Source organism: Poecilia formosa, unplaced genomic scaffold (assembly GCF_000485575.1).
Source record: "Poecilia formosa unplaced genomic scaffold, Poecilia_formosa-5.1.2 Scaffold418, whole genome shotgun sequence".
Taxonomy (NCBI): Eukaryota; Metazoa; Chordata; class Actinopteri; order Cyprinodontiformes; family Poeciliidae; genus Poecilia; species Poecilia formosa.
In genome coordinates, this window is record NW_006800357.1 from 426,435 (window position 1) to 453,678 (window position 27,244).

General features: G+C 36.2%; 1 protein-coding gene across 1 annotated transcript in view; it reads right to left on the minus strand.

Annotated features, from left to right (window-relative positions):
- Nucleotides 1-26,375, minus strand: part of LOC103155239 (semaphorin-7A-like) — a 38,694-nt gene extending 12,319 nt beyond the window's left edge. The window contains exons 1-9 of the mRNA XM_016663390.1: nucleotides 26,237-26,375; nucleotides 22,029-22,091; nucleotides 17,150-17,245; nucleotides 16,734-16,839; nucleotides 13,115-13,222; nucleotides 12,684-12,823; nucleotides 10,072-10,250; nucleotides 8,351-8,459; nucleotides 7,932-8,139 (exon numbers count right to left, since the gene is read on the minus strand). Of these exons, the coding sequence (XP_016518876.1) occupies nucleotides 7,932-8,139; nucleotides 8,351-8,459; nucleotides 10,072-10,250; nucleotides 12,684-12,823; nucleotides 13,115-13,222; nucleotides 16,734-16,839; nucleotides 17,150-17,245; nucleotides 22,029-22,091; nucleotides 26,237-26,332 (1,105 nt within the window). The 5' untranslated portion in view covers nucleotides 26,333-26,375. The remainder of the gene's footprint in view (nucleotides 1-7,931; nucleotides 8,140-8,350; nucleotides 8,460-10,071; nucleotides 10,251-12,683; nucleotides 12,824-13,114; nucleotides 13,223-16,733; nucleotides 16,840-17,149; nucleotides 17,246-22,028; nucleotides 22,092-26,236) is intronic.
- Nucleotides 26,376-27,244: the final 869 nt, after the last annotated feature.

Genomic DNA, 27,244 nt, shown 5'->3' on the forward strand with positions numbered 1-27,244 from the left:
TGGATACAAGATAAAATATATGTTTTACAAGGAAGAAAGGCACCAACAATGATGTGATAGAAAAGCTTTAACCATAAAATGAAGATTTAATAAATGAGCAACTAAGGCTTTCCATTAATCTGGAACATCATTAAAGAACATTTACAAACAACTTGAAGTCTGCGATTCAAAATAGTTAAGCACACGACTCTGATTTAGTAGTTAGGATTATCAGTGTAAATGTGCCAGCAATGTCACCTGAAGGTCACACACACACACACACACACACGTTCATCATATATCCCACGGATCACATGTTGCATGTCAGAAATAATGTTCTTTTAGATAGGCAAGACTAAACCAAACATATTCATCCTCTATGCAGAGGGCCATGATCAGAGGAAAGACAAAAGCACAACATTTCAACACAAATACTTCATAAAAATCATTAGCACAGAAATGTGAAATGCTCTGCAGCCACAGGACCTGAAGACATTACAGTTATTGAGACCATCACAAGAAACTCTTCTTTATCCAAAAGTATTCTAAAGTCAAATCAGAAGTCATTTGTTCAACAGTTCAAACTCGAACTTGGAACAACTAGTGTCTTCAGCAAACTGTAAAGGATTTTTAAACAGATGACCAAATTTCCCCAATGGCAATTTAAAAGACTTTTAAAGTTATGCAGAAAACAGCTAAATCAAATTATTGCAAATTATAAGCCATTTCACAGACTGATCAGCTTAGTTTTTCCAAGAACAAAGTGACACTCATTGAAAGTTTCTTTTGTCCCATGGCTGTTCAAGTCAATGCATCTTTTAAATATGTAAATACGCTGGTGGAGCAGCATGTCACTGCTCTAACAGAGTGACAAGGGAGCTGATTACCAAGAAACTCATTTATTGGTCTGCTGTCTGGATTCAAAGTTCTGCTCTAATGCGCAGCAGGCTGGGGGGAAAAGCAAGATAAACCTCTGACTTAATGAAATGTATTCATGTTGCTAGGTTAAATGATTGAATTGTTTCTATTGGCCACTTTCACCATTTGTGTCCATTTGTGTTTTTGTTGTCAGCAACAAGAATTGATTTTTAACACTACACAAATCATGCAGCCCAGTGACAAAGGATTGTATGAAGCTTTGTAATTTAAACGGAAAAATTGTTTTGTCTGTTCTATGGATAAAAGTGCACAAAGTTCCAACAGATAAAAAGATGCAGCTGAAATTCCAGACATGACTGTACAGCTTTACTCCGTTAGTCAATAGTGCATGCACTCTCAGTTTGAAAAATGATGAGTCATTATTTTCAGCTATGAGCCATCACTTTTTTGCCCAACAGGCTGTGCCCCTACCATCTGAGCAGCCACAGCTTACACTGTTTACAGTATCTCAGTCTTGCCACCGTCGGCTGCTATTTCCCTGCAGGGTTTTATTTCTAATAGTTCATTTTTCTTCTCACTTCTTAACAATGCTCGTTTTTATTGTCTACAAACAACTTCTTCTTCTTCTCCAGATAACCTGTCAGTTTGATGTAAAAATGAGTCCCAGATTGTTTTTATTTTTTGGTCTTTTGTCACATAAAATGTTGTTTTACCTTCTCCACTCTAAAATTGGGGAACTGTGATGCTTTTTATTGTACATTTTCATTTCCTGAATACTCTGCCTGTCAGGCACTTTCTCATTTATAATCAGACAATCAGGTTCTTGCTGTCACTTGGTTTTCTTTTGTCTCTTTTGTTTTCATGGACTTCAAATCCTTCCGTGTTGTCAAAGATAACTTTCTCAATTCTTTTCTGTTTATTCTCATGATTCTTTAATCCAGTCTGCAGCTATTTTCAGCTCTTTTATCAAACCAGCGTATCAGCACAAAAAGAAACAGCTGAAGGGGAAAGGGTGACGTTACTGAACTCCTGTGACATCTGCTTGGTAAATCTTGTTTTTAGCTATATTTATCCAGGTAGAAACTGCTGAGGGGACATTTGTTTAAAGGTAAAAAGCTTCACACTTTACCTTTAAATCTCCACAATTACACAAGTTTATTTTTAATTAGTTGAAGACAAGAAGCTAGGGAAGCTTTTTCATAGCTTTGACTCAAACATCCCCTTATTTTACGTAAATAATCTGTTTTACTTCTCTCAACTTTGATTTTCTGTCCCGACTGAAATTTTGATAAACCAGATGGGCCTCTGCTGTGTGACTTTCCAAGCACAGCAGCAAATAAAGGAGTATAACTTCTAATCTGTAACATGAAGTCAGGCTGAAACAGATATATATCTCTGACATTTCTTCAGCCCTGAGGAAAGCTTCTGTATAACCTCCATGGCCAAAACACTCAAAACCACTTTGTGCCTGTGGTGGACAATCTGTCACTGACTTACTCAGGTAAAATGAATCTTTTTAGTATGGATCCTTTTTTCACCTCTAACAGTCTACTGATGGATATATTGACTGCTTCAGTTACTCTGCAGGCTTTTACAGGTCTACTATTTTTATTTCAGCTAAGGAACTTTTTAGCTGAAATAAAAACTGCATCTTTCAGCCATCGAACTACAGTATTGCTGCTCTTATGCATATTTGATGCAGTTCTTCCCATTCCCTTTAATAAAGCTAGTGTAATTTGGAAGAATATGATTCTGTGTCACAGAACATGGTGAAGCAGGAAATGTCGTGAAAGCTGATTATTTTAAATAGATCATGTGATAAAAAGGTACAATGATAATATGATGCACTTCTAGTTTTTAGTGGGTATAAAACGATTGCATGCTATAACTTGTCTTGCAAAGAAACATTATTAAAATAAAAACAGAAAAGTAAACAGATATTTTTGAACATGAGTTTTATCTCATGTTCAAGTTTTTTACAGGAAACCTAAATAAAGTCAATTTTCAGAGGAAAAAAAACTCACTTTAATTTCAAAACAAATCCGCTGCCAAAATTGTTTGCATAACATTTCATTTATACCCTCATTGAATTAAGATAAAGAATATGAAAAATGGTAAATTTATACATGGTAATTTTAGACTGAGTCCAGTTTGCTCAATTATGTTTTAGCTTGTGATTGTGAACCAAAATGTTTGTTTTATAAAGTAATGATGAACTACAGTGTAGCTCCTGCTTTTTATGGGAATAATTAAAGGTTGATCACAAAAGGTATGTATCCTTACAGAGTTAAATTAATTGCATTAGTAATTTAATACATCTGACAGTAGAAAATACTTATTTGTATTAGCAGGGGAAGTGCTTAGGCTATGCCACATTTGAAACCTGTAATATGTAAAAACAATATATTCTGTAAAGTTAATATGCTGTGATTCTTTTGTTTCCGGAAAGACAGAGAATAACTGGCTAAAACTGAGACCAGCCTGACGGAGTCAGAAACCAGTCACAAAATCTCTGATTGTTGCATCTCTAAATTACAATTTTAGTTCAACTGGTTTTACAAAACAGATATTTTTTCAAAAATCAAGATTGCATACTGAAGAAAATGTAAGTTAAATAAAAGCAGGCTAATTTGTCTGGCTTTAGTCCTTCTGAAAGGTTCTTCTGTATTGCTTTTAGGAATCCATTTGCACTTCTCTTGGCTCAGCCTGAAGTGCAGCAAAAGCTCTAAGAGCTTCTTCTAAAAAAAGATTATCTGTGAGCTTTCCATCCTACTGCATTGCCATACCACGGAGCAAGTGAATCTCTAAACTAATGCTACTTTTTTAAATCCATGTTTTCCCTTAGTTATAATAGACAAGTAGACACTTAGAGTTTGGCAGAGGTCTCATGTGAATATTTCCTCACATCCACCCCAGTGATTTTGTTTTCAGATTGCCCTCAACGTTTAAGAGGCATCACTTGAGTGTGTTTCCGAGCTTCCACACAAATCCCTGTGGAATCGCATCAATTTTATACATTTATTTTTCATGAATGCACAGATGCCCGTGAGCCCTGCGGTAAAGTTCTGTGGCTCACCTCTTTATGATACCCATGATAAAATGTAGCTTCAATGAAATTAGTATCTGTAACAAGATACTAATAATTTTAATTCCAATCTCATTCCATCGTGGTTTAAATTGAATCAAGTTAACTTTATGTGGAAAAGTAAAGCCTTTGCACCAATTATTTACCTTTCACAGCATTGTTCAAGGAAAAAACAATATGTCCTTGTTTTGTTTTGGTTGCTACAGATAAAAAAAACAAAAACATGAACTGGCATTTTAAAAATCAATTTAATCCTTTTAAATGTTTCCTGGGTCGTGATCAAAAGCTGAAGAAATTAATTTAGTCAAATACTGCTTCACCCTGCTGGCTTGGTTCACTGTATCCCAGCGGGACCAGTGCAAGTTGTTTAAATCACAGTAAAATGCGCTTTTACTTATTAGGAGCATGGCGACACTTTATTAGTTTGTCCAAAGGCAGTGTTCTTAAATGATTTATTTTAGCTTCCAAACCCAGGAGACTTTCTGGTTATAAACAAGATTTGTACCTAGCCGCATTACTAAATGGGTGAAAACTGAATAAAGGGTTTTTTTTTTTTTCTACTTTATGGCAGTTAGTTTGAAAATAGCTTTGGAAACTTATTTTCAAAGTATCAAATGTAATCTGTTTTCAAGATCCAATTTAAAACATACATATTTAACCATATTCTGTGCTCCCCATCCAATAGACGGTTCATATCTGATATATATCAAGGTATCTGTTATGCAACTTAAGACAGATTTACAGTTAAAACCAGAAGTTTCTTCTCAGTGACATTAAACTTGAGTAATTTGTTTTCTGCTTTCTCTTTTCTCCTGCTTTCTAAAGCAAAAAGTAGATAACAAACCTCAAATCATAAAAAACACACCATTCTGATATAAATCTTTTTACCGATATTGTCAAAGTTTCGTTTTCACTTTGTTACACATTGACAAATTTCTTGCAATGTTTTCTCTTCATTTTGTTTTGTTTGACTTTGAAAATTATTAATGTGAATAAACTAAAACTGAGTTCAGTTTTAGTTTTATTTTTCAGGCATTTAGGAAACAGAAATAATTTTGGCAACTCTAACTGACCTACAACATGGGAAGGTTAGTCTGATTTAATATCTGACAGTGAAAAAACGTGTGTTCGTTTATACAGTGCATGCATGCTTCTGGTTTAAACTGTATGCGGTTGTCTTGTTTCACTTTGTAAGCCAGTATTACTACAGTTATAGCTTGAGCACTCAGTGACGTTTGCTTTATGGACGAACATCTTACAATTAGCTTTTGCAAAACCTAATTTTTCAGCCTTTTTCATGTTTATGAAACATATTTACTGGACTCTCCCTCAGTGGTGAGGAGTTATAACCCCAGTCTGCCAAAATGTCCTTTTTATCGTCGCTGGACTCAATACAAACCCACAGCTGCTCATTTGATTGGCTTTGACTTTTTGAAACTAATCCTGTTTCCCTTATTTGACGCTGAATAATTTCATAGAGGTAACTTCTCTCCATGATTTGCACAAATATAAAAGGCTCTTTGAAAGTAATTATGATGACTGATGAGCTTCACTTGGTGCATGATGAATATTCACACCCTGCACTCTGAGTGACGGCAAGGTAACATCAAAAGTGTTTAAAATGAAAACCTTTTATGGCAAACCACAAATCCACAAATGACAAGGCCTGCATCTATGGGTGCAGAAAATGAAATCAACAAAATTAAAAAGTAAATTTCTATGCAATGTTTTCCCTGGCCTCAGTTTGAAGAGCGAATCAAACTGTTCTACTTTCTTTTTAGGCCAGCATAGAAATCCACAGCTGTTCATTACTGTCCCTTTCCACAGCTATAACTGACACAGTTAGTAAAGCCCACAGTGAGCGGCCATCAACCTTTTCTTTTTTTTTAACTTTACATTCGTTTCTGTCTGCTAAAAATACACCCAACCCAGAAAGGCCTGATGAATGACAGGAACACAGCCACTGTAGTAATGAGAGAAACGACAAACATCTTTTTGGTGAACTTCAGAGTTGTGACACATTCAGAACATACAGAGCATGAGGATACAAGTTGTGATGGTTGCCATAGCAATGCTCTTGAAGGCAACACAATTTTTAGATGAACTGCTACAAGCAACAGCTGTGCCTCAGAGTCACTGCTTTGACTGAAGGGAGGTGACAGATGGTAACTCTTAGAATGTATGTGGACACAATTTTGACAATTTTCAAAAAATTCTTTTTTGAAATTTCTGCAGTTTTAGCTCAGTAGTTATGTAGTGCAATCAGTATTTTTTCACATCTCGAGTTCTGCTCAGTCCTTCATACGTTATCTCTCTTGCTCTGTCATCACACACTAAGGTTGTTGTCACACCTGATAATCTGGTTCAACTGGAGACCAAAAGGGCAACATTTGTTACAAATTCAAATGGTGCAGTTTACTCCCACACTGCACTATGTCAAACAAACCAATAGCTTTAAGTAACCTGTTTACCTCCTCACCTGTGGTGGCGCTGCACCAAGACCCGCTGAAGCAGACAACACAAAAACATTTGAAGAAAACACAAAACCGCAAATTGCTTCTTCACAAAAAGTAAACAAATATGAAGTAGTGTTAAATATTAGTAGTTGTAAGATTTTTCTGTTGTCTTTGTAAAATGGCAATGAGCCATTTAACCTGCTGGCACTAGACTTTTTGTTTTGGTTGTATTCATATGCTTTTGAACCGCACTAATGTTCAGTTGAACTGAACTGAGAGCAAGGGTTGTAGGTGAATCAAAGCTTTTTTTGGTCTCTGTCAGAGTTAAATTATATATTCACACCTCCCCAAATGAACTGGACTCTCTAGGCAAACAAAACAAAGTTTGATTAAAGCAGACAAAACAGGGCTGGTGTGAATGCACCCTTAGATCCAGTAAAAACCTCTGAATGTCCAGTGATGTGTGGAAAATCAATAACTTTTTACATTAAAAGACATGGATGGCCTATAGCTCTGGACGCCAGCTAGTTGATCAATCAAGGACTCAAAAGATTTGCTCTGCTATGAAATAGAGGCAAGAGATTAAATCTGATGCACGTAAAACAATTAAAGCTAATAACATCAGGATCAATTAAAGTACACATTCTACATTATCAGCATGTAAGAGAATGCTGTGTTTTTGGTTTTTAGCATCTCTATAGAAACATCTCTGAATCCTACTGCAATTATTACGGGTGCTTGGCAGCTAAAAGTGGTGAATCTGCTGTATACCATGTATCCTGATGCTATGGTGTAATTCTCCTCTGATGCAAAAGCAGTAAAATGCATGATGGTAACTAAGGCTGCCCATAGTTACCAGAGAGACATGGAACACAGGATGGTGAAAGGACATCACTAACCAAGAATTTACATGCTTTTCTTAGTCAAATTCATCTGATATGAAAACTACTTGATCAATGTGATTGTTTATTATTATTATCATTATTATTATTATTATTATTATTATTATTATTATTTTCCTATGGACCTATTTGTGTCTTTAATAAAGCTGATGATGACAATAATGATGAATAGTGTCAACATGAGTTTAGTTTTCTGTAGCTCACAAACACTGCCACCTCCTTAACCTGAGGTAAATGGATACTAAAATAAACTTCCCATAAATTCTCCTCTAAACTAAATGAAGTAAGATTTTCTAAAACTGTTTGTTTAAAAAAAAAAACTGTTACAAAAATTGAATTCTTGACACTGTAACGCTGCACCAATGGTGAGTAACAATGATCTCCTCTTTCAGTGGCAGTTTATTCATTCGCCAATCCATCAGAACTGAGAGGAAATGAAATAACTGGGTTCAGAACAAGCAATTTTCCAGAAAGAGCAGGTATAAAATAAGTTAAAACAGTCAAATTTTGAAATTTTATGGTGTAAACATGGATTTTTATTTTTTTTTTCTAAAAAATGAAAACTCTCTAAACAAAATGTTACACATGTAGCCACTCTCATCATTTTGACACACAGATGTGCACACGTACCTGTTCCGAGGTACAGGACAGTGTAATGCTCATCATTGACTGCCAGGACAATATCCGCGACAGCGTGGGTGATTTGATCATCTGTGGGGAGGTCGAGTGGATTCACACCAACCGGCCGAATTACATCCTCTATTTCAGGGTAGTATCTGATCACGCCAAGGTTTTTGATGTTGTTCTGAGTGTCTGCTGATGGACCTTTACGTTCACACTGAAGAGAAAGGCAGAATAATGGATTTACATCAGACTGGATTGTACAAAAAGCAAAACATGGCTTGGATAAAGAGCATAAAATTGCTTCTCCCTTATTACCTTTTTTAAAATAGCATGTTAGTCACTAAATTACAGACTGATTCATGCTTTTACACATATTGTCTCTGCACTGTGACAAATAAAGGGAACAAAAAGGCAAATTTTCTTACCATCCCTGGTCGACTGCCACTGAATGAGCTGCTGTAGCCTTTCAGTTTAGAATTAGAGAAGGCTCGATCAATATCTTCGATGGAATAGGCACAGACCACCGTTCTTCCCCTACAATGGAGGAAAAAGTTAATTAATCCTCGAAAAGGTATTTAAGTTGTCATGTGGGAAACTTATTTATTCAACCTTTCACCTTGAAACAAGAAATTAGAAGCATTTTTTTGTTACCCTAATATTTTACATCTTTTTAATTTCTATGCAAATTAGATTAGTATGTGGTGCACCGAGGATTAGCCACTGCTCATGCTCATTTACTCCTTCCTTTTTGATATATGAAATATCTTCTTTTGTTTCCTAAAAGTGCATCTTATTAAATAAAACATAATTGAAAACTACATTTCTGTCAGTAATTCAATTCAAAAAGTGAAACTGAATTTGCAGTATGAAGGACTGCTTCAATGCAGAGGTGGCTCTGCACTGAAGGGGTTAAGGAAGTCCAGACTGCTTCAATGGCGGCCCTCAGCTTCTCTGCATTGTTGGCTCCGGTGCCTCCTGTCGTCTTCTTGACAACACTCCACAGATTCTCTATGAGATTCAGGTCAGACTAATTTCTGGCCATGGCTTTTAAAGCAAGTATTGGTGCGTTTAGCAGCGTGGGCAGGTGACAAGTCCTGCTGCCAAAAGTAATTTGCATCTCCACAAGGCTTGTCAACAGAGGGAAGTAGAAATTACTGGTAGACGGCTGCTTTGACTAAACCATACAAGTGGAATTTACTTCTTAGAGTTGATTGCATTTGATTTCATTTAGAAGTATCAGAGTAAAGGGGGCTGCAATCAAATGCAGCTCACATGTTTTAATTTATATATGTAAAGAAAATTTTGAACTGAACTTTGTGTTGACTTGCTACATAATATCTCAAATTATTTTAAACTCTGTGGTTGTAATAAGGTAAAAGCAAAGCATAATCATCTATTTTTTTTATTAAAAGATTTGTCTCTGAACACCACGGCTATGATGACTATTGAGCTCAAGATAATTGAGTTGATTTTACTCGTACAGCATAAATGGAGAATCAAGGTTATTTCAATGCTCTTTGTGAAAAAAGTGAAAGGTTTAGTACAAACCTTTTTTTTTCTTTTTTTTTTTTCCCATCAGCCTCTAATTCATTCTCATTCATCAGTTAGAGCTCAGTCCAATACAGTCAGGTATAAATTAATTTTAAATGCTTAGCTTTAAACAATCAGATTCAGTAAATTATAAAACATCAGTCATCACAAAGTTGGCTGAATGGTTTAATATGTTCTATTTTATATAAGTTTCTTTATCATTTATTTGTTTAAAATAGAGTTTAATTCATACAATTTCAAAAAAAAAACTGAATCATCTCAATCTCCACATAAAAAAAAAAAACTGAAAATAATCAAACAAACCTCACAGTAAGCTACAAATAACTGATATGCCCTTAGCATAAATAATTAATTTTGACCAGGTCTTACTAAATTCATCTTGCTACCCACTCACTATACATCTTATTTTTTCCAGATCCAACTCCAACATTAAATCTTCAATCCAATGAGCATTATGCTGGGGGATTCACTCACTTCCAATTGGTTTAACATGTCCTAAGAAGCAGTATTCCAAAATCGTACATGTGTTTAGCATTCTTACAGAGCCAATCCGTAGAATTGGGTAGAATTAAAAGGTTGCCATGTTTGCACCTACCATGCGTTGGAAAAAAGGCCATACATGACCCCAGCCCTCTTGTCCTGAGCTGTCAGGACCACAGCCTGCTTCATGTTGTTGTACTGCTGCTGTGTGTTGCCTGCACCACACATCACCCGAGCCTTCATAAAGGTGGTCCAAGAGTCTGCCAGGAGGGCTTTGATGCCCCCTTCATCCACCTGGAAAAAACACAGAGGGGATCTTATTAACAATGACACAAAGGGGCAGCCAGGTCTGCAGGCTGATTGTGTTTCTAATCGCTTTGTGTTTATTGCCCGTGACATAGTTCTGACCCACAACACAGAGCAGCAGAACCTCATTTCCCTCTGAGAAGAATTAGTTGACTATTTATTTTAGAAAGCTTTGGTTATTAAGTCCAAGATATTAATTATCTACTGACTTCATTTAGAGCTCAGTGATTAAATATGCAGTTATACTTTTTATCGCAATAAGCAGTCTCTGAAATAATAATGACAGTTTCTACTCAGATGTATAAATTGCACATTCTTTTTCAGTGACTTTGTGAAAAAGGAGAAAACCTGTTTCATGTTTTCCCTCCGGACTGATCTCAGTCATATCAGCGGTTTTGCAGTTTGAAGGAAACTGTTGAACCTTAAATATATTTTCCCTTTTGCTTAGAGACACTCCAGAGCTAGAACAGGTGGACTCATTCATGTTCCTCCCAGAAACAAAGACAATAAATGCTAACTAACTAAAAAAAAAAAAATCACTTAAGAAATTAAGACATTTCATAAAGACCTGAGACTCGTTATTGATCAGTAAACATGAAAATATACCTCTTCAACATTTCCCCATTACATTTAAGTTCTTGATTTGAATTTAGAGGATGAGGCATGGCTCACACAGAGCTGCAGGTGCTTCGCCTTTGAGAGCTAATTAGAAAAACACCTGATTTGACGCTGCTGATTGCAACATTTGATTAAAAGCGTCCTCCAAGCAAAGCGGCAGCACTTTTTCACTCTGCAATGACAGATTCAGTCTTCTGAGGAATAGTAAAACATTAAAATAATTTTATAGGAAATGTAGCATAGTTCACACCTGGAGATCCACTGCATCTTCAATTTTGTATCTTTTGTCTAATTATTCATCAAAACAAGTAAAGTGGTTCAGAAATAGAGCTAACAACATGCAATGTTTTCTTTTTTTCTTTTTTTACTTACTGATGTTAATTTTAGTCAGAACACTTCATTCAGAAAGGTTTTCCCACATTATTGCTTATTTAAATGAATATTTATACCTCCATACAAGAACAACATTCAAACCTACTAACAAAGTCTATTTTAAATGCTACACCACAGTTTTTCTCTGAATTTGGGTCTGTTCTGACTCCAAATACGACTTTATCATTTGAAATGTTATTTATAATAATTGTTTTAGTTGTTGAGGAGCCGTAATCAATAGTGTTCATACCTCTGGTATTCAATATGCACTGTACTGGAGAATAACTGAGTTGTTAAGTTGCTTACATTACTAATTGATCCCTCAGGAAGGAGAACATTTTATTTCTTGCATGGATGACATTACCACAAATACAGTGTTGTAAGATTTACAGTGTTGTAAAATCAACCACCTCAGATTGGGTCATCCCACTAATACCCTCTGATGAGAAAGTCTTATGTGGATAATATTTTTAATGAACACTTAAGAAAAGACAACAGCTTCAATTAGTCTGAATTATGTATGCGCTTAACGCATTACGTTAATGTTAGCGTGACACCCCAAGATCAACACTTAGCCCCTTCTAGCCCTCTTTAAAAACTACCTGGATATTCAGCAGCCTTAAGGAGCCATTTAATAAAACTTCTATTACGTAAAAATTGATAAATTTTCATATTTTGAATATGATGCACAAAGTTACATGGTGTGAAGAAATGCAGCCCATAGAACTACAGAGACATGTTTATCTGATTTTAATCCTAAATGATTCAGCTCCCATCTGTCACCTAAACTCTCTGCTCCAGACAACGGACTTTGGTTACAATGTTATCAGACATTTGCAATATCAGCACAGTAATTCATCAGAGTTTTTTTTCATTGCAAATACAACATATTTGTCACACTGTACAGTCCTGGAGTTTTCAATACTTTTTTATTGGTAATATATTTGCAAGGTTAGAAGAGAAACACATTGGTCACCTTGATTTTAAGTTTTATGTTGGATGAAATAAAATTATGCTGGTAATGTATGAGGCACTGTTAAAATAAGATTTTTTTTTAATTGTTACTGGGGATGAGGGAGTGTTTCTTCAAGTCAGAGTGAAGGTTTACATTTTCTCAATCAACCATGAGTGTGCCACCAATAAAGGACACAAGTGGCTTCTGTAGATCTCATCTGTGACCCAGCTAGACAGTGAACATCAGTGAAGAGGACTAAAAATGGAAGAGTGGGAAGATTCCCAATAGGATTTGAAGCCACTGATGCTGCCAAATGTTTTCAAAAGCATAGACACATGAATTTGTATATGCTATATGTTGGGCTGATGTTTGGCAAATATACATTTTGGTAATTCTAGCTTACCCGACACAGAAAATGTTGAATTTTATGCTTATATACATTGTATTTGGTAAAAAACTGTTTGCAGACTCTTTACCGTGCAGATTCGACCTATGCGGGCCCTGTATGGCTCCTCATCCACTCGGGCTGTCTTGTTGAACTCCGTGAAGAAGAAATAGATCTCCTCTTTGTACTTTTCCGAGGCAGGGATTATGGATGCTCCAGCAAACTGAGGACCTACAGGTGAGATTTAAATATATCCACAGAGATCAAACACATCAACGTTTAAACTTAAAGCATTACTTCAACTTTTGTGGAGATATTTCCTATCTTAAAAAAGAACCATGTCAGATTCTCCAGGAGGATCTGAGTGGAAAGACAGTTTGACAGCAGTCGTGAATACACCTACATGGTTTTGTCCCTATGGGAACGATAGTAGATGATTTACAGAGAGAACCACCCACCATCTCCATATGCAATTATCTAAGCGTGTATACCTTCTGCGTGACTCCCCCCCCACCTACTCACTCAGCAGCCAAATATTTTCCGTCTTCAGGAGTTTCTGGGAGCCAAATGTACGACGGATCGAGCCGACGTGACCTCCCACTGATGACATGGCCGAGTACAGACTCCCATCTGAGACAGGCAGGAAAAACAAAAGATGCACAGGAGAAGAAATGGTGAGTGGCAGGTAATAAAAAACAGGGCACACTTGACAAATCAGTACAAGGTTGAAATGGAGGAGAGGGGCGCCTGGAGTGACAGAAGAGAATTGACTACGGCGAAAAATGGAGAAGACAAAGAGGAGAGAACATTAAATACAGAGTTTAGAGGAACAAAAGTAGGGCCTGGAAGACAAAGACAGAATATAAAAAAGCAGGGCAGAGAATACGGAGCCAAGAGCAAAGTAAAGACAACATTATAAAGCAGAGCAGCCTTTGCTTCCATGAGCTACAAATATCCACATTGTTACAATCCAATGCAGAGCTGTGTCTCCATAGCAATGCAGAGGGGGAAGCATTTGAAATCATGGCAGTAACATAATCAGGACTGATCAGTATGTAGATGCCACTGAGCCCAAGCAAAGGGGTCGACTCATTGCATCCACAATCAACCCCCCCATGTGGAGGAGCATCCCGCAGCACAGCCCAAACCCTCGCTGATTTAAGTGCCTCTTCAAACAGCCCATCTGCATTAGATGGTTGAAGAAACACACAATTTCCAAGTCCCTCTTCATGCACAATGACTACTGAAGGTCAGTTTAATTAGTACAGCCCTATTTAGGCAAAGTTATGCAAGACTTAATACCTACACAGTCAAGGGTTTCATTTGAAGACTCTTATTTTTTTGTGTTGTAAAGCTTTGTCTTGTCTAATTTGCAGATGCAAGTAAATCCAGCCTTGTATATGAAACTGTCTTTACATTAAAAATAAATCTAAGCTAGATTTGAAAAATACTGAGTAAATATCTTTACAGAAATAGGTCAGATGTTGTCGTACCTTTCACATCAGGTACGGGGATCTGCCAATGCTGAGCTGTAACAATATACTGAATTTACTAAGATTAATGTATGCATTATCTAAGTCTTAACTGGGGACCATACAAAACCTGGGGAGCAAAGCTGTTAAGTTTTTCTTTTTAAAATTTATGATAGGATTTCCATCCCTGGATGAAGCAAAAATAAAATGAAATATGTCTCAAAAACTTACCATAGCCCTATTTAATACAGAGTCTGTTATGGTAGTTTTTTGAATAACTATTGTAACGCTTTATCCCTCTACACCTTATAACTCTGGTTTAAGTAGGAACATTTCATTAAGTTGCTGTTGTGAGCCACTGCTAAGCCGTACAGACGAACTGTAGGTTATTTTCACAATTCCCTTCACAACCTCTTCTCCATGGCAACATAAATTTCCACAAGAACACCTGACCACAGAACTGATTTAGGAAATGTATAACTACAGAAAAATCACTGGAGCAATCTAACTACAGAATACTTAAGGACACAGATGACTATAGAAATGCCACTGGAATAGTCTGACTACAGAACACGCTACAGTATTTTCTAAAAACTTTGTGATGTAAATTGCAACTTTAGTAACTGCAAAGGGTTTATTGAACTCAAAATTTTGAATTTCTCAGTAGCAAGACTGATGACTTAACCTGTTAAAATAGACTTCTTCTGTTGGCCCTGACCTCAACATAAAACATGGCTGCCCTACTGATAAAACTGCATTCAATCTCTAAGAAAAAGATTGGATTTCTACTTGTTCAGTTTTTACCTCAATAAATCTGTCTTGTATATTGTACCATGTTACTACCACATCATCCTCAAATGTGCTCCAAATGCATCATAGAAACCAGTAGGATTCAGTCATTATTGTGCACAGTGACCAGGAAGGAATTCTGGTAAGAATGAATTGAGTTGCACTTGTATGTATGCAGACTCTGTACCAGAACATGTATTCACAAACTTTGTGTTCAACTGGAACGCAATATTTAATTTAGATACACTGGTCGTGATTTTCAGTTCTTGTCTTCAACTGTAGCTTAAGAAAGTCAAATAAGTAATTTGTTCTTATGTTAGGATTAGTCATCTGCTAAAATAAGGAATGCTATTTATATTGCAAAATGACTCAAGTTACTCAGCCCACAGTGGATTTTATAACAAATCTATTTTTTAGTCAAGATTAATAAACCTTTTATGTGATTAAGTTCCAATTATAACCAAATATAATAAATAAGGAAACTATAGTTTGATTATGATTCTAAATAAGAAATCAAAGTTTTCAGTACTAGGCAACATAAGAACTTTTATGGTGAGTCTGTATGATCATCCAAAAGCATTTTACACTTAATATTTCGAGGGACTTCACAGAAAAGAAACCTTTAGTCATCTTCCTGACATGAATAGAAAATGATTATGAGAGCAAGATTGCTCTTGGCAGCCCAGGATTCATAAGTGTCACGTTGTTGCTCCTGACACAAATAGGCTGAGTTAATATGAAGAGTTGAAGGTGGCTTTACTCCAGAGTAAGGCAGGTGCCAAGGAGAAGCTTTAGAAATAGATTGAAACACTTCTAGAGAACCAAATGCTAAAGAAAATTGATCTACTCATTAATTTCTAATTTCTACTGCTTTAAAACACTCAGTCACTCCCCAAATAATATTTATCTTGTTCATCTCTATGCCTCAAACAAATGCATGGACATTAGATTTAGATTTAATGTACAGAAAAAGCAGACAAATAGAAAGAGATTCTGCATCAGACACAAGTATGGGCTAGGCACTAATTTTATTTCAAGTCAAAAGAAACATGTTGGTGAATTTCAAAGATTACTTTAAACTAAATATGCAAGGGGTAGCAAAACCTTTACGCTTTACAGTACATGAGTGGTGGAAAACTAAGACTGAATGAGTGAAGTTCAGTCAGGAAAGGCACTGCCAAAGCTATTTGCAAAAAGTAAAAAGTAATCTTCAACATCATAACATGTCTGCTTATTTTAGTTTGAAAATAGTGTCATTTAATCATTTTAAGGCAGCATGGAGGTCTTAAGCATGGCTTAGAGAAATAACATTGCATCCTTCTGTTGACTGTATATTTTATGTATTTGCATGATGATTTTAATGATGACATTTGACAAACTGTAATGTTTATTGCTTGTTTCATAATGTGTTACTGTATGATGTTTATGTGAGGTGAGGCACTTTGAATTACCATGTTGCTGAAATGTGCTATACAAATAAACTTGAACTTGACATGCAAAGAACATGCATAAAAATATACCTCATTTCCACATATGAGGCATGTGGAAATGAGGTAGAGGCAGACAAGACCATCCCTTGTCTGCCTCTAATCTTACTTCCACGTTTTCATTCTGTTCCCTGCAAATGTAACTCCTTGGGCACAATTTTGGGTGTAAAATGGATTCAGTAAGTGTTCCTAACTTAGAACCAATATTCCAAATCACTCAGATTTTTCACCAGCTGTTAAATGACTTGGAACTTGTACTGCAGATTCTGATGTTTTGCAGCAACTGCTCCCTCAAATATTAAATTACAAATAAAATCTTTGCTATTTTCTCTCTTTTCATCTATACCTGAATATTTGAAATGAAAAGAGGCTTCGTTTTTGGGAGTTCATTACCTGCAGGCAAGTTGATTGACTTCTGCGAAGGGAAGGGAGGTGAGATGTGAGAGGCTGGCGCAATCATCCCACCGCCTTGGACGTCTGTCAGCACCGTCTCATTTACCTGCAGGGGAAAGGTGCAAGATATTGGAGCCAAGCGGAGGTCTCCTTGAGATCTGTCTCATTACTTGTTTTACCCTTCACTCACTGGGTAAACTTCAATTTATCTGTGAAGGATCATATTGAAGTAAGAACATTCTCTTTGAGTGTAAATAACTGTTAGCCTTCATTTTATGAACAGAAAAAATAAGTGAGGAAATGGATAAATGCTGTTTGCAGCTGCTCTACAGATGGCTCAATTTATTGCAGAAAGCACTTATGGCAGCAGGAACAGAGACAGGGAAACTCAAAGGAATTTATCTGTAGATATTTACCAGCATCCAGCATCTGGGGCTTCCAGCATTCGTCCCACATACTATGAATGTGTCATTAACTTTCTGAAGGACGGTGATGAAATTGTCGCACTCCATCTGTTGGAGAAAAAGGAAGTGAGTGAGACAGAAAAGGGGGAAACATCAAGGAAGGATGCAGAGGATAGGGGAATAAAATATGCTGATTTTTTTAGGGTTTAAGGATTAAAGAGAAGGAGAGAAAAACGGAGAAGGATGAAAAGGGGATTAAGGGAAAAAGAGAACAAAATGAAAGACAACAGGAAGTCTACCTCGGGACTCAAGCAGTAGAAGGTAGAATAGAGGGATGGAGAAACAAAGCAGAAGTGCAACAGAAAACAAACAGATTACTGGAGAAAAATGGGCTGCTGAGAAAAGATTGGAAGCCATCCATGCTTGGCACTTTTGGCAGACAGCAGAAAAGGCTTAGACCTGCAGTACAATACTGCAATGCTGCATATGCATCACTTCATCAACAGGGACAAATAATGGACTGCACTGTACACAGATGGATGCAGAATGAACATGCTTACAGAAATATTCTTAATAAATAAACCGTTTTTTAGGACGTTTTGCTCATTCTGTATCAACATTTTTAAAAAGTGTGTCTAAAGAGGCGTTTTTTTTCCCCATGTTGAAAATAACAAGAACATCAGTTTAGAGAAGCATGGCTAAAATTCAGAACGAGGATTGGACGTGTGTAGGTGGGTATGTAGGTGGCTGGATAGGTGGTAGAGTGGGATGAGATTTTATTTTACTTAGATTCTTTTATTTTGTGTCCACGCGCATTTCGGTTTTTGAAAGACAAAGTTTCTGGTGCATGTTTGGGCATTTATTTTTGATGTTCACAATTAAATGGAGAGCTGAAGTTAAAATGTGAGCTGTAAAGTCACGGTTGCACCTGACACTGGGACTGATATTTCCTACCTGGCGAGACAAGACAGGTTTATACATTGTTGGGTCCATATGTTACCTCTTAATCAAATCCTTTGACATTTCTGTTCATTTCACATGCTGAGTATGTTTTATGTTGTTTTTGATCACTTGTACAACCACCTTGAGAAATTCAAATGAGGAACTGTTAAAATATAAACCTATATCTCTTGAAACTAGTGGATAAATTGCAGCTTGTGGTTATAACATACTGAAAGAGCTGTGAGTGAGTGCAAGCCATTGTAGTTGTTTGGATTTAACTATTTGATATTTCAATTATCTGTGACAAAGTTTGGCTTTAATCTTCTGATGCCAGACAAACTGACTGGGAACTATAATGAGCAGAAACATCAGAGTCCGCACACACCTTCTCTAAACACACAGTAGTCCCCATGTCCACAGCATGATCACCAAGGACCGCTCACCAAGAGTGAAAAACACATTACAGAGATGGTTTCACACACTGATTAATACCACCTGGAATTGTGGGAATGTTTTTATAACAGCCTGAAAAGCCCCAGGTGAGATTTGATTGAGTCATGCAGACTTTGTAGGTTTATTTATTTATTTTTTTTACTCCTCCCATATTCAGGAAGAACTATCACGTTCAGCCCCAAGAAACAGTGTGTGTGCTCCTGATAAACTTATGCAGAGGTAGACAGAGTGGTTGATTCATCTCCATCTAACCTTCTGTGTTGCTCCCAACACAGAAGGTGAAACATGTTTCTTTTGCTCACGTTTTATCTGAATTCCATGTTTCACAAGTAAATACATTCTAACTATTTATTGTTCAAGTTAATGTATAAAAGATGAATATTTTAATAGAAATAAACTACAGAAGTGTTAAAACACTGAACTCGATTCTCTCTCTCACGAATCTGTTGGGTCGAGCCAGAGATGAGTGCAGACTGAGCACATCACATCAAACACTCAGACAGACAGGATGCAGACGCGGCCAAACAGGGTCTGACTTTCAGCGTGAATGTCAGAGTAAAGGGTGAAGTCAATCAGACTGCTACAAAAAAACCTATGGTTGTTAGACCAAATTCATTAGTTCTGGTATATTTTATGTTATGCAGTGGAGTCTTTAAATTGTTGAGTCATTTGGGAAAATATTGTCAGGTCAAAAAGGATGCCATTAGCATGAAATCATTTCACTCATATCAAGGTTTAACAAACGTTTCAAACCATTACCACTAGACCTTTAATCTTTTAAATTATAGTGTGAAATTGTATCAGTTTTATTTTATTTTTTTCATTTAACCCTTAATTAACCAGATGAGTTAATAAGAACAAATTCTTAGTTACATTAATGACCTGGAGGAGAAGGAAGAACACATAGAAAGAACAAGCAGCACACTTTTACAATAATCAACAAACAGCAACACTGTTGAGGTCATAAAACAACATAAAACAATACTGAGACATCTACAGGTTTTAGACAGCAGCTTCTTCAGAATACATTATTATACATTATTATTAGTGCTCAGTATTAAAGCTCAGCTTTAATACTGAGCACCTTTGTATTATTTCTCCATATTTTGATTTAATTGTGGGAACATTGACCATAATGTGTTGGGCAAAGTAACAGATTATTGGGAATCAAAGATAGGGCAGAGATAAACCTATTAGACTTTTATAAACAAACACATACCAGTGAGTTTTCCTTCATTTTTGAAGGATGATCAGTTAATAGAAGACCACATACTACGGACTACAGCGACGTGTGTAAAAGGAGGTATTAGTAATGAAACATAAAGGAGAGTGGTATGAATCATCAACTTTATGAACTGTAATAAATGTTTATTTTTTATTCATGAATGGGCTTTAAATGCTTCAATTTCAGTAATAGCAATCAATGCAAACACCTTTTGAGGATTCCACATGTGCTATTTTGAAACAATTGCTACATTTTCCTGAAGTCATAGGGCAAGCCTGGCATAGATGTATTTATAATGTAGCATGAGTTGGAGAGGGGGCTTCAGAACATAATCAGTGGCTGACCAGCCCGCGGTAGTCACCACTGACACCGTGTAGCTGTGAGTAATACCGCAGCCTCGAGATGACACAGCTGTCAGAGTGAGACGGTGGTTTATTAAAGCTGCAAGCCAAAAACATGCAGCACTATGTGTGTGAACTGAAAAATTGTATTAAAGCTTTTGTTTTCCTGCGCTTCTGTGACGTTGGTGGCATACCGGTGTCAGAAGCAGAGCAGGTTCAAACTGTAACAAGAAGATTAAACCTAAGCAAAAACAATGAAACATGTCCTGGTAAATCCTCGCCCACAAAAAGCAGCAGAGCAATCAGCCACAGGATACTGTGAGAGATTAATTCCCAAACATGAGTAAGGTTGATGCACCAAGCAGTCATATCAGAAGTCATAGCAATCTTTAGAATGTTACAAAATAAATGTAAAATTCCAGGCCTGAACTGGAACCTGTATTCTCTGGTAATATATTCATTTATTCAGGGGAATGCAGACTCTATTGTGTGAGGAGGCACTAACATGCATAATAAAAGGATGTACCTTCAGGCACTAGCATGCAGAAGGTCCAGCTACTTCTCCCACCAAGGTCTGAGACCATAAACATGATGTTGAATGCAGAAAAAAAGATTGTTTTAATGTGTTTTCAAGTAAGGATTCAAACTTGAGTCTAAATGAAAAGATAAACTTGGCGTCTTGACGTGTGTGAGTGTGTGTGTGTGTCTGTTATAAGGATGTATATTACTGCATTGGGACTGACATTTTTTTCTGACATAATTATATTTTTTATGTCTTTTTCAAACTAAAGCTGCTGTCACCTCGTTTATCTTTCCATTTGTGCTGGTTTACTAAAAATGTGTTTTGCACAGGTTTAAGCATGAGTTAATATAAAGTACTGGTACCTGAAAGTACAATTTCTGAACATGTGTAGCTTTTATGTTCTTTTAATTGGTGCATATTAGCATTAAAGATGTGAAATACAGTGTTTTTTTTTGTTTGTTTTGTTTTTGTTTTTTGCAATATTTGAGTTGTTGTTGCAGACAATTCTAAATCAGTGGTACAGGTGATGCAGTTCTCTCTACTCTGATCTAAGGACTTTAAAGAAAGGCTAAAGCTAAATTATTAAAAAAACAAAACAAAACAAAAAAACAAAAAACAAAAAAAAAACAAAAAAAAACAGTTGTGTTGTGACCTTCAAACCTTCAAAACCTCCATGAGTTGTTTTTCAACACTTCAGTTGTCTAAATCAAACCACACAATTAGCAGCTCTTATGATGATTTCACAATCTCTAGTTCAGCTGGTCTTTAAAAGCTGTGTAGCAGTCTGTTGGTTCTACTTTTAAAGTTAGCTTACCCTTTGCCTGTTGGTAGGAATTCAAAAGGTTCATGAAGACAGTCATGACACTTTAATGACTCTTTCAGCTCCCCTCACCGTCCTCTGCAGAAACTTCTTACATCCTACAATGAAGTGGATTTACCACAAGCTTTCTACTAAAGTTGTTGGGAATCCTGTGTAGATGCAGTTTCCTTAAAAAATAAAGTATTTTTTGGGACAAGTTTACATATTTTGTAAAATATATCTACCTTTTTTCATTCTTACTTTCTCTTTTTCTCTCTGAGAACTAGATGTAAATTATTCAGTGCAATTAAGTGCTTAGTCAAGTGTGCAGTGTTTGTTTTGAGGTAGGACCATCTCATGTGTAATTGTATTCCATCTACATAAATTACCACTTGTTGATGTCTTTATGTATCATTGTATGTTTATCTGGTTCATCCAAGTGAAGAAATATAGTTCTTTCGCAGTCATACGGTGTTAGAAAAGAAGCCTTATTGTGCTCAATATAATGGTAATGAGGAATAACATGCTAGTGAGACAAACGCACTGATTGAGCTGGTTAGGGCTGTGCAGAAGCGATGGAGGTTCTGACAGTGAGGATGAGTTTTTACCTCATCTGGAGAAGCTTTTGCCTTGCAGGTATCAATTGCAGTCTGATCCGATGCCGCTGGGATCTGTGGGAGGAAGGACGGCTTATTTTGTGCCAAGTTATTTCACACTAAACTCTTTCAGTCTCACAACAGCCTCTAGAACACAGTCCTCACAGATGACATTCATATTTCTTGCTTTTTCTCAGGATATGAGGTATTTCATTCTTCATATTTTTTTATTATACTTCTCATTAAATATGTGCTTTTCTTCAGCCTGCCTTGACATTTTCATGCAGAACATCCTTCAAAGAACCATAAGCTCCTTTAAGCAAATCTGCAGCACAGCGCATTATTCATATGACATTACAAAGGAAATCTTTTGATGTAATTGGTTCATCATTGAAAATCTGATGATTGTTTCTGAGCCTTTCATCCCAAATCTACCATAAATTGCTGAATTTTAAAAGAAAAAATTTTGGTTCTTTCATTTTTAAATGAAATGGATTGGTGTTCGCTTTTGATGCTGTCATGTAATAAAATATTGACTTTCCTTCACTGTGTTCCATTAAACCACTCTCTACTGGACATAACAGGCAAAGTGTAATTTCATTTTTTACGACAAATTCCAAGGTTCTGAAAAGTTTAAACATCCCTGTGAAAATGGCAAGTTTTTGTGAGGTACAGAATAAGATCAAGATAAATCATTTCCAGCTATAGTGTGACATTTATCCTGGACAACTCAGCTACAAAATAAATCAGTTTGAAGAAAAAATATGAAAAAATAAAATGGATACCACCCATAACAGATTAGTGCACTCATATACTAATACTTTGTAGAAACACATTTTGATTTAGTTTCGACATCCAGTCTCTCTTGGAAGCAGTCTGTCACTACCTCACATGTTGACCTAGCAATAATTTCCCAACCTGTTTATCAAACTCTGAGAAAACCTCTTTTCTCAGAGTTTGGGGTCTTTAAGTGACCCCAAAGATTTTCTGTCGGATTTCGTTCTGAATTTTGAAAACTTAAAATTTTCTTCTGATGAAACTGTTCTGTTATTGATTTTGATGTATCCTTGTACTCAGAGTTAAGCTGAAAATTATTCTGACTGTCCTTCAAAGTTTGCTAGATGACATGTTTTGTGTCAACACTGATTGGTAGTTTTCACAATTTCACCTACAATGACAACATGTTGAGTATCACCTAAAGAAAGCAGACCATGATTCTGCCACCACCATATTTCACTCTGGGTTTGGTGTTCCTCTGGTGAAATGCTGAGCACATTTGTGCCAAACTTTCCTTTTGGACTTATGATTAAAAGTTGTCTGAACCCTTTTTATACCCTTCTCCAAACTGAAATGAGATGCTTTCAATCCTTTGTAACATCTCTGAATACTACAGCTTTAGCTGAATAATGCAAATAAACAAATGAAAAAAAAAAAAAAAATCCTGCTAAGACAGCTCAACTATATTTCGGTTTAATTGATGACATCTGTGAACTAAATGTTGAAACTGAGTCAAAGGATGATCCAAAACAGTGTTAGTTTAATGGTGTTCATGTCTATGCAGCAAGTTTATAGCTGCTGTTTTTTAATCCTCCAAAAGATTTTTTGGTTGAATTTTACAGGATAAATGTCACAATTTATATGAAAAGTCTTAGAAATGATTAATTAAAAACATTTTTATCACCAGTGAACCTGACATTTTAACTTGGGTGTGTTCACTTTTTAGATATTTATCCCAGTCAAAAAAATGAAGTCATCTTTACAGATCTTTTTAGTCCTTTTTATCATGTTGAAGGACAACCCAGCACACTCAGACTGCAAACATTTTAGAAAATATCTCTTAATTCTTTTGGCAGCTAGTATAGTGCTGTAAGATACTTAAGGGAGTAATCTTGGGTCTATAAGTTGGCAATATTGGCTCAGTTAAATATGTTTTCCCCTCTGACAAATAGCTGCAGCTTCATTATTGCATGCATGACCTAATTTCCACAGTCTTCTCTGGATCTCAGCTGCTGCTCAGGGTCAAGCAGTGGGTCAGCCATTGCATCTCCCTCAGCATACAAGGTTCACCATGTCACATACTTGAAACAAAATGGCAGCCACGCTTAGATTTATCATAATGCAAACTGCAAAAGTCAACAGTAGAAAGATTTTGGGGGGTGTATCAGGGGAATAAAGAAACATTAATGCAACTGCATGAACTTCAGCACTACTGACAAACTGCACTTCCTCTCAAAGTGATCAGATTGAATAGTTCTGAGAGGGGATAAAATGCAAATAAATAAGAGCTGAAAACTACACAATAAAGTCACAAGTGAGAGTCATTAAAGTTTAATTGGGAAATAAAATGCAAATACCACATCTCTGAATTCACTTTTGTATCATATCTTATAAAAACAGGTTAAGTGCTGGATAATAATTGAACATTAACTCCATCAATTGAAAACAAGAAACACAACTGATTAATTTATAGTCACAGTGTTTACCAGTGTTAAGAACCTCCATCTTTCTCTAACTTTATCAAAAACACATTAATTGTTTGAATCAGATTACCTCTCCCCAATTCCACTGTGGTCCATTAATTGAACTTATTTTATTTTATTTAAAAATGCTTTGTTAATCATGGTCAACAATTTCACTTCAGTTAATGAGCAACAAAATTGTTTCTATATGCAAACAGCTGTTGATTTGAATACTAAGCAAAGAACAGAGGACTCCCTTTGTTACTTTTGCTTGCACTCATCATGCTAAACTAACAGCGTGCAGGGAAAAAAACTAACGGGGGAGGCATCAACTTCCTCATAATACTCCACAAAAAAACAAACTCAGCGTTATTTTTTAACGACTGGAAAGAAAGATTAATTTAGCTCTGCTATCGAGAATGAGTTGGAAAGGTCTGTGCATTCACTCGGTGATTTATGCTCGACAGCAGCCCAGAAACTGAAACTGAGTGTTGTTTGACTTAAAGGCACTTCACCTTTGAATATTGGGTGGTGGTAATGCAATTTTACAGTTGACCACTTGTTCATAGTGCTTCTATGCATATGTTTTATTCACAAACAGAAAATAAAAAAAAATTAAAAAACAATTGCTGTGACAGTGACTAATTATTTTGAACAGAATTGTCCCAGAATCATGACTGCAGTAATATTTCGAGGAAAGCAAACTTCTTTTATCTTCTATCTAGTCTCTTGTTCTGTCAAGATAAATGTCATGGTAGCTTGAGAAAACCAGCAATTTTTCTTTGAGATGACAATTTAGATTGTGATAATGAGTAGTTTTTCTGCTACACGCAATTTCACAGTTTAGTGTTGCTGCCATCTTGACTCCTGGGGGGATCTTTAACAGTCCATTCATGCATGCACCAAGATTTTCATCTTGATTTAGGAACTTGTGCTATCAGTGGCAGCTTGTGCTTAGTGGGTACCTGGGCGAGTCATTTCAGTCATCACAGATGACATCCTCCTCTATGAATTTGCTTCAAATTCAAATGTTTGCTTACAATAAAGTTACTATGCTTTAAATGTATTCTAATGAACCTCTTACACCCTCAGGGGGTATAAATAAATGTAAACTTAACATTTTGGGCAAAACCTTTATGCGGAATAGTTTTTGAAAGATCAAAGCCTCTTTTAGCGGATAATAAAAAAATAAAAAAAATTTAAAGGCACGTGGAGCCTTTGTTTACAGAGCGAGCCGAGGTCGTGGCAGCTGGACCCACCGGTGGGTCCGTCGGGTTCTAAATGTCAAAGCAAAGTTTTATAATTTAACTTTGGTCAGACATTTTGGGCTTTTACAATTACTTATATAACTTATGAAGTTGTACAGGTAACTTAATCAGAGCTGAGGAAAATCACATGTGAGATACCACAAAGCTCCAGCTTGGGGTCCCTCTTATTTGATATATTCATGCTCCTGCAATCTATAACAACTAATGCAATTAGTTACCATAACTACATAGATGACACACAGCTCTACATTAAATCCCATCCAAAACCATTAAAGTACTGAACAAATGCATAGAACAAATCAAAGTGGGTGTGTGCCATGACTTTGTTCAGTTGAATAGAAACTAATTATTTTTGGTAACTAAAGAGGATTGATCCAGAGTCAGCACACAGCTTCAGCTACTACAGCAAGAATTTACTCATCATACATGTGATTGACCATAGCAATAAAGAACAACTGCAAACGAAAAGGAAAATCAGATTAGTTGAATTTACCTGCATGTCAACAACCCTTTTATCACTGAATGTCAACACGTAGATCATTGCTTGGCCGCCGACATAAAGCGTGTCACTTCCTTCCTGGTGGTACATGCTGATGTAGTTCTCAGGCTTGTTGAAGTGGAACCTGGGGGGTTCTGAGTGGGAGAATGAAAATAATTTTAGTAAAATATGCAATGTTGTGACAAATCTTAAGCAATGCTAGTAAAACATGATGCATCAAACTGAACATGTTTTAATAAAATAACAGATTATGCTGCCAGCAGATGAGCCCAGAAATCTACAGATGTTGTGTTTATAAGAATACATATATTTTTTATTTGTTTGGTTTCTCAGTTAAGTAATTCTGATCATTTTTTAATGTATTTTAAACATTTTAGGCAAAGTTGTAGTACTACTGGTGGTACACCTGGTACTAAGACATTATCATTTTAAAACTACCTGGCTCATATCTAATGAAGTTGTGAGTAACTTCTGCCTGAAACATTTGAGCTGGCTAAGAGCTGTGATTCCAAATTGCATGACAGATGTGGGTGTCAAATTGTGGGTCTCATGTCCTGTCAATGAGACTAAACCTTCCTGAAGAGTGTCTACATGTAAAACTTCTGACCTGCATTGTAATTACAACTACAATGACAATGCAGGAATTTTAAAGAGGACACAATGCTGGCTTCTGTTCAAAATCAGTTAAAAACAACTTTGAAATCACAGGAAATGAATCATTGACCACAGAATAGATTTTCAACACAATAACAAAAGATTAAAGCATGAAGCACAAATGGATTTTCTCAAAAGTATAATAAAAAGATTATCCAGATTTAGCCAGCCTAAGCTGCTCTTGCAGGTAAATCAGAGTCCTGAAGTACTCATTGCAAAGCGCCCAACCCCAAGCTTTTATGTTTTTCATTTAATCTCCTATTAATATATGGAACCAGCTGAGTATTTCCTGGCAACCAACCAGCCACATTTACAGGAACATTAGCTCCAACATCAGTGCCCTTTCTG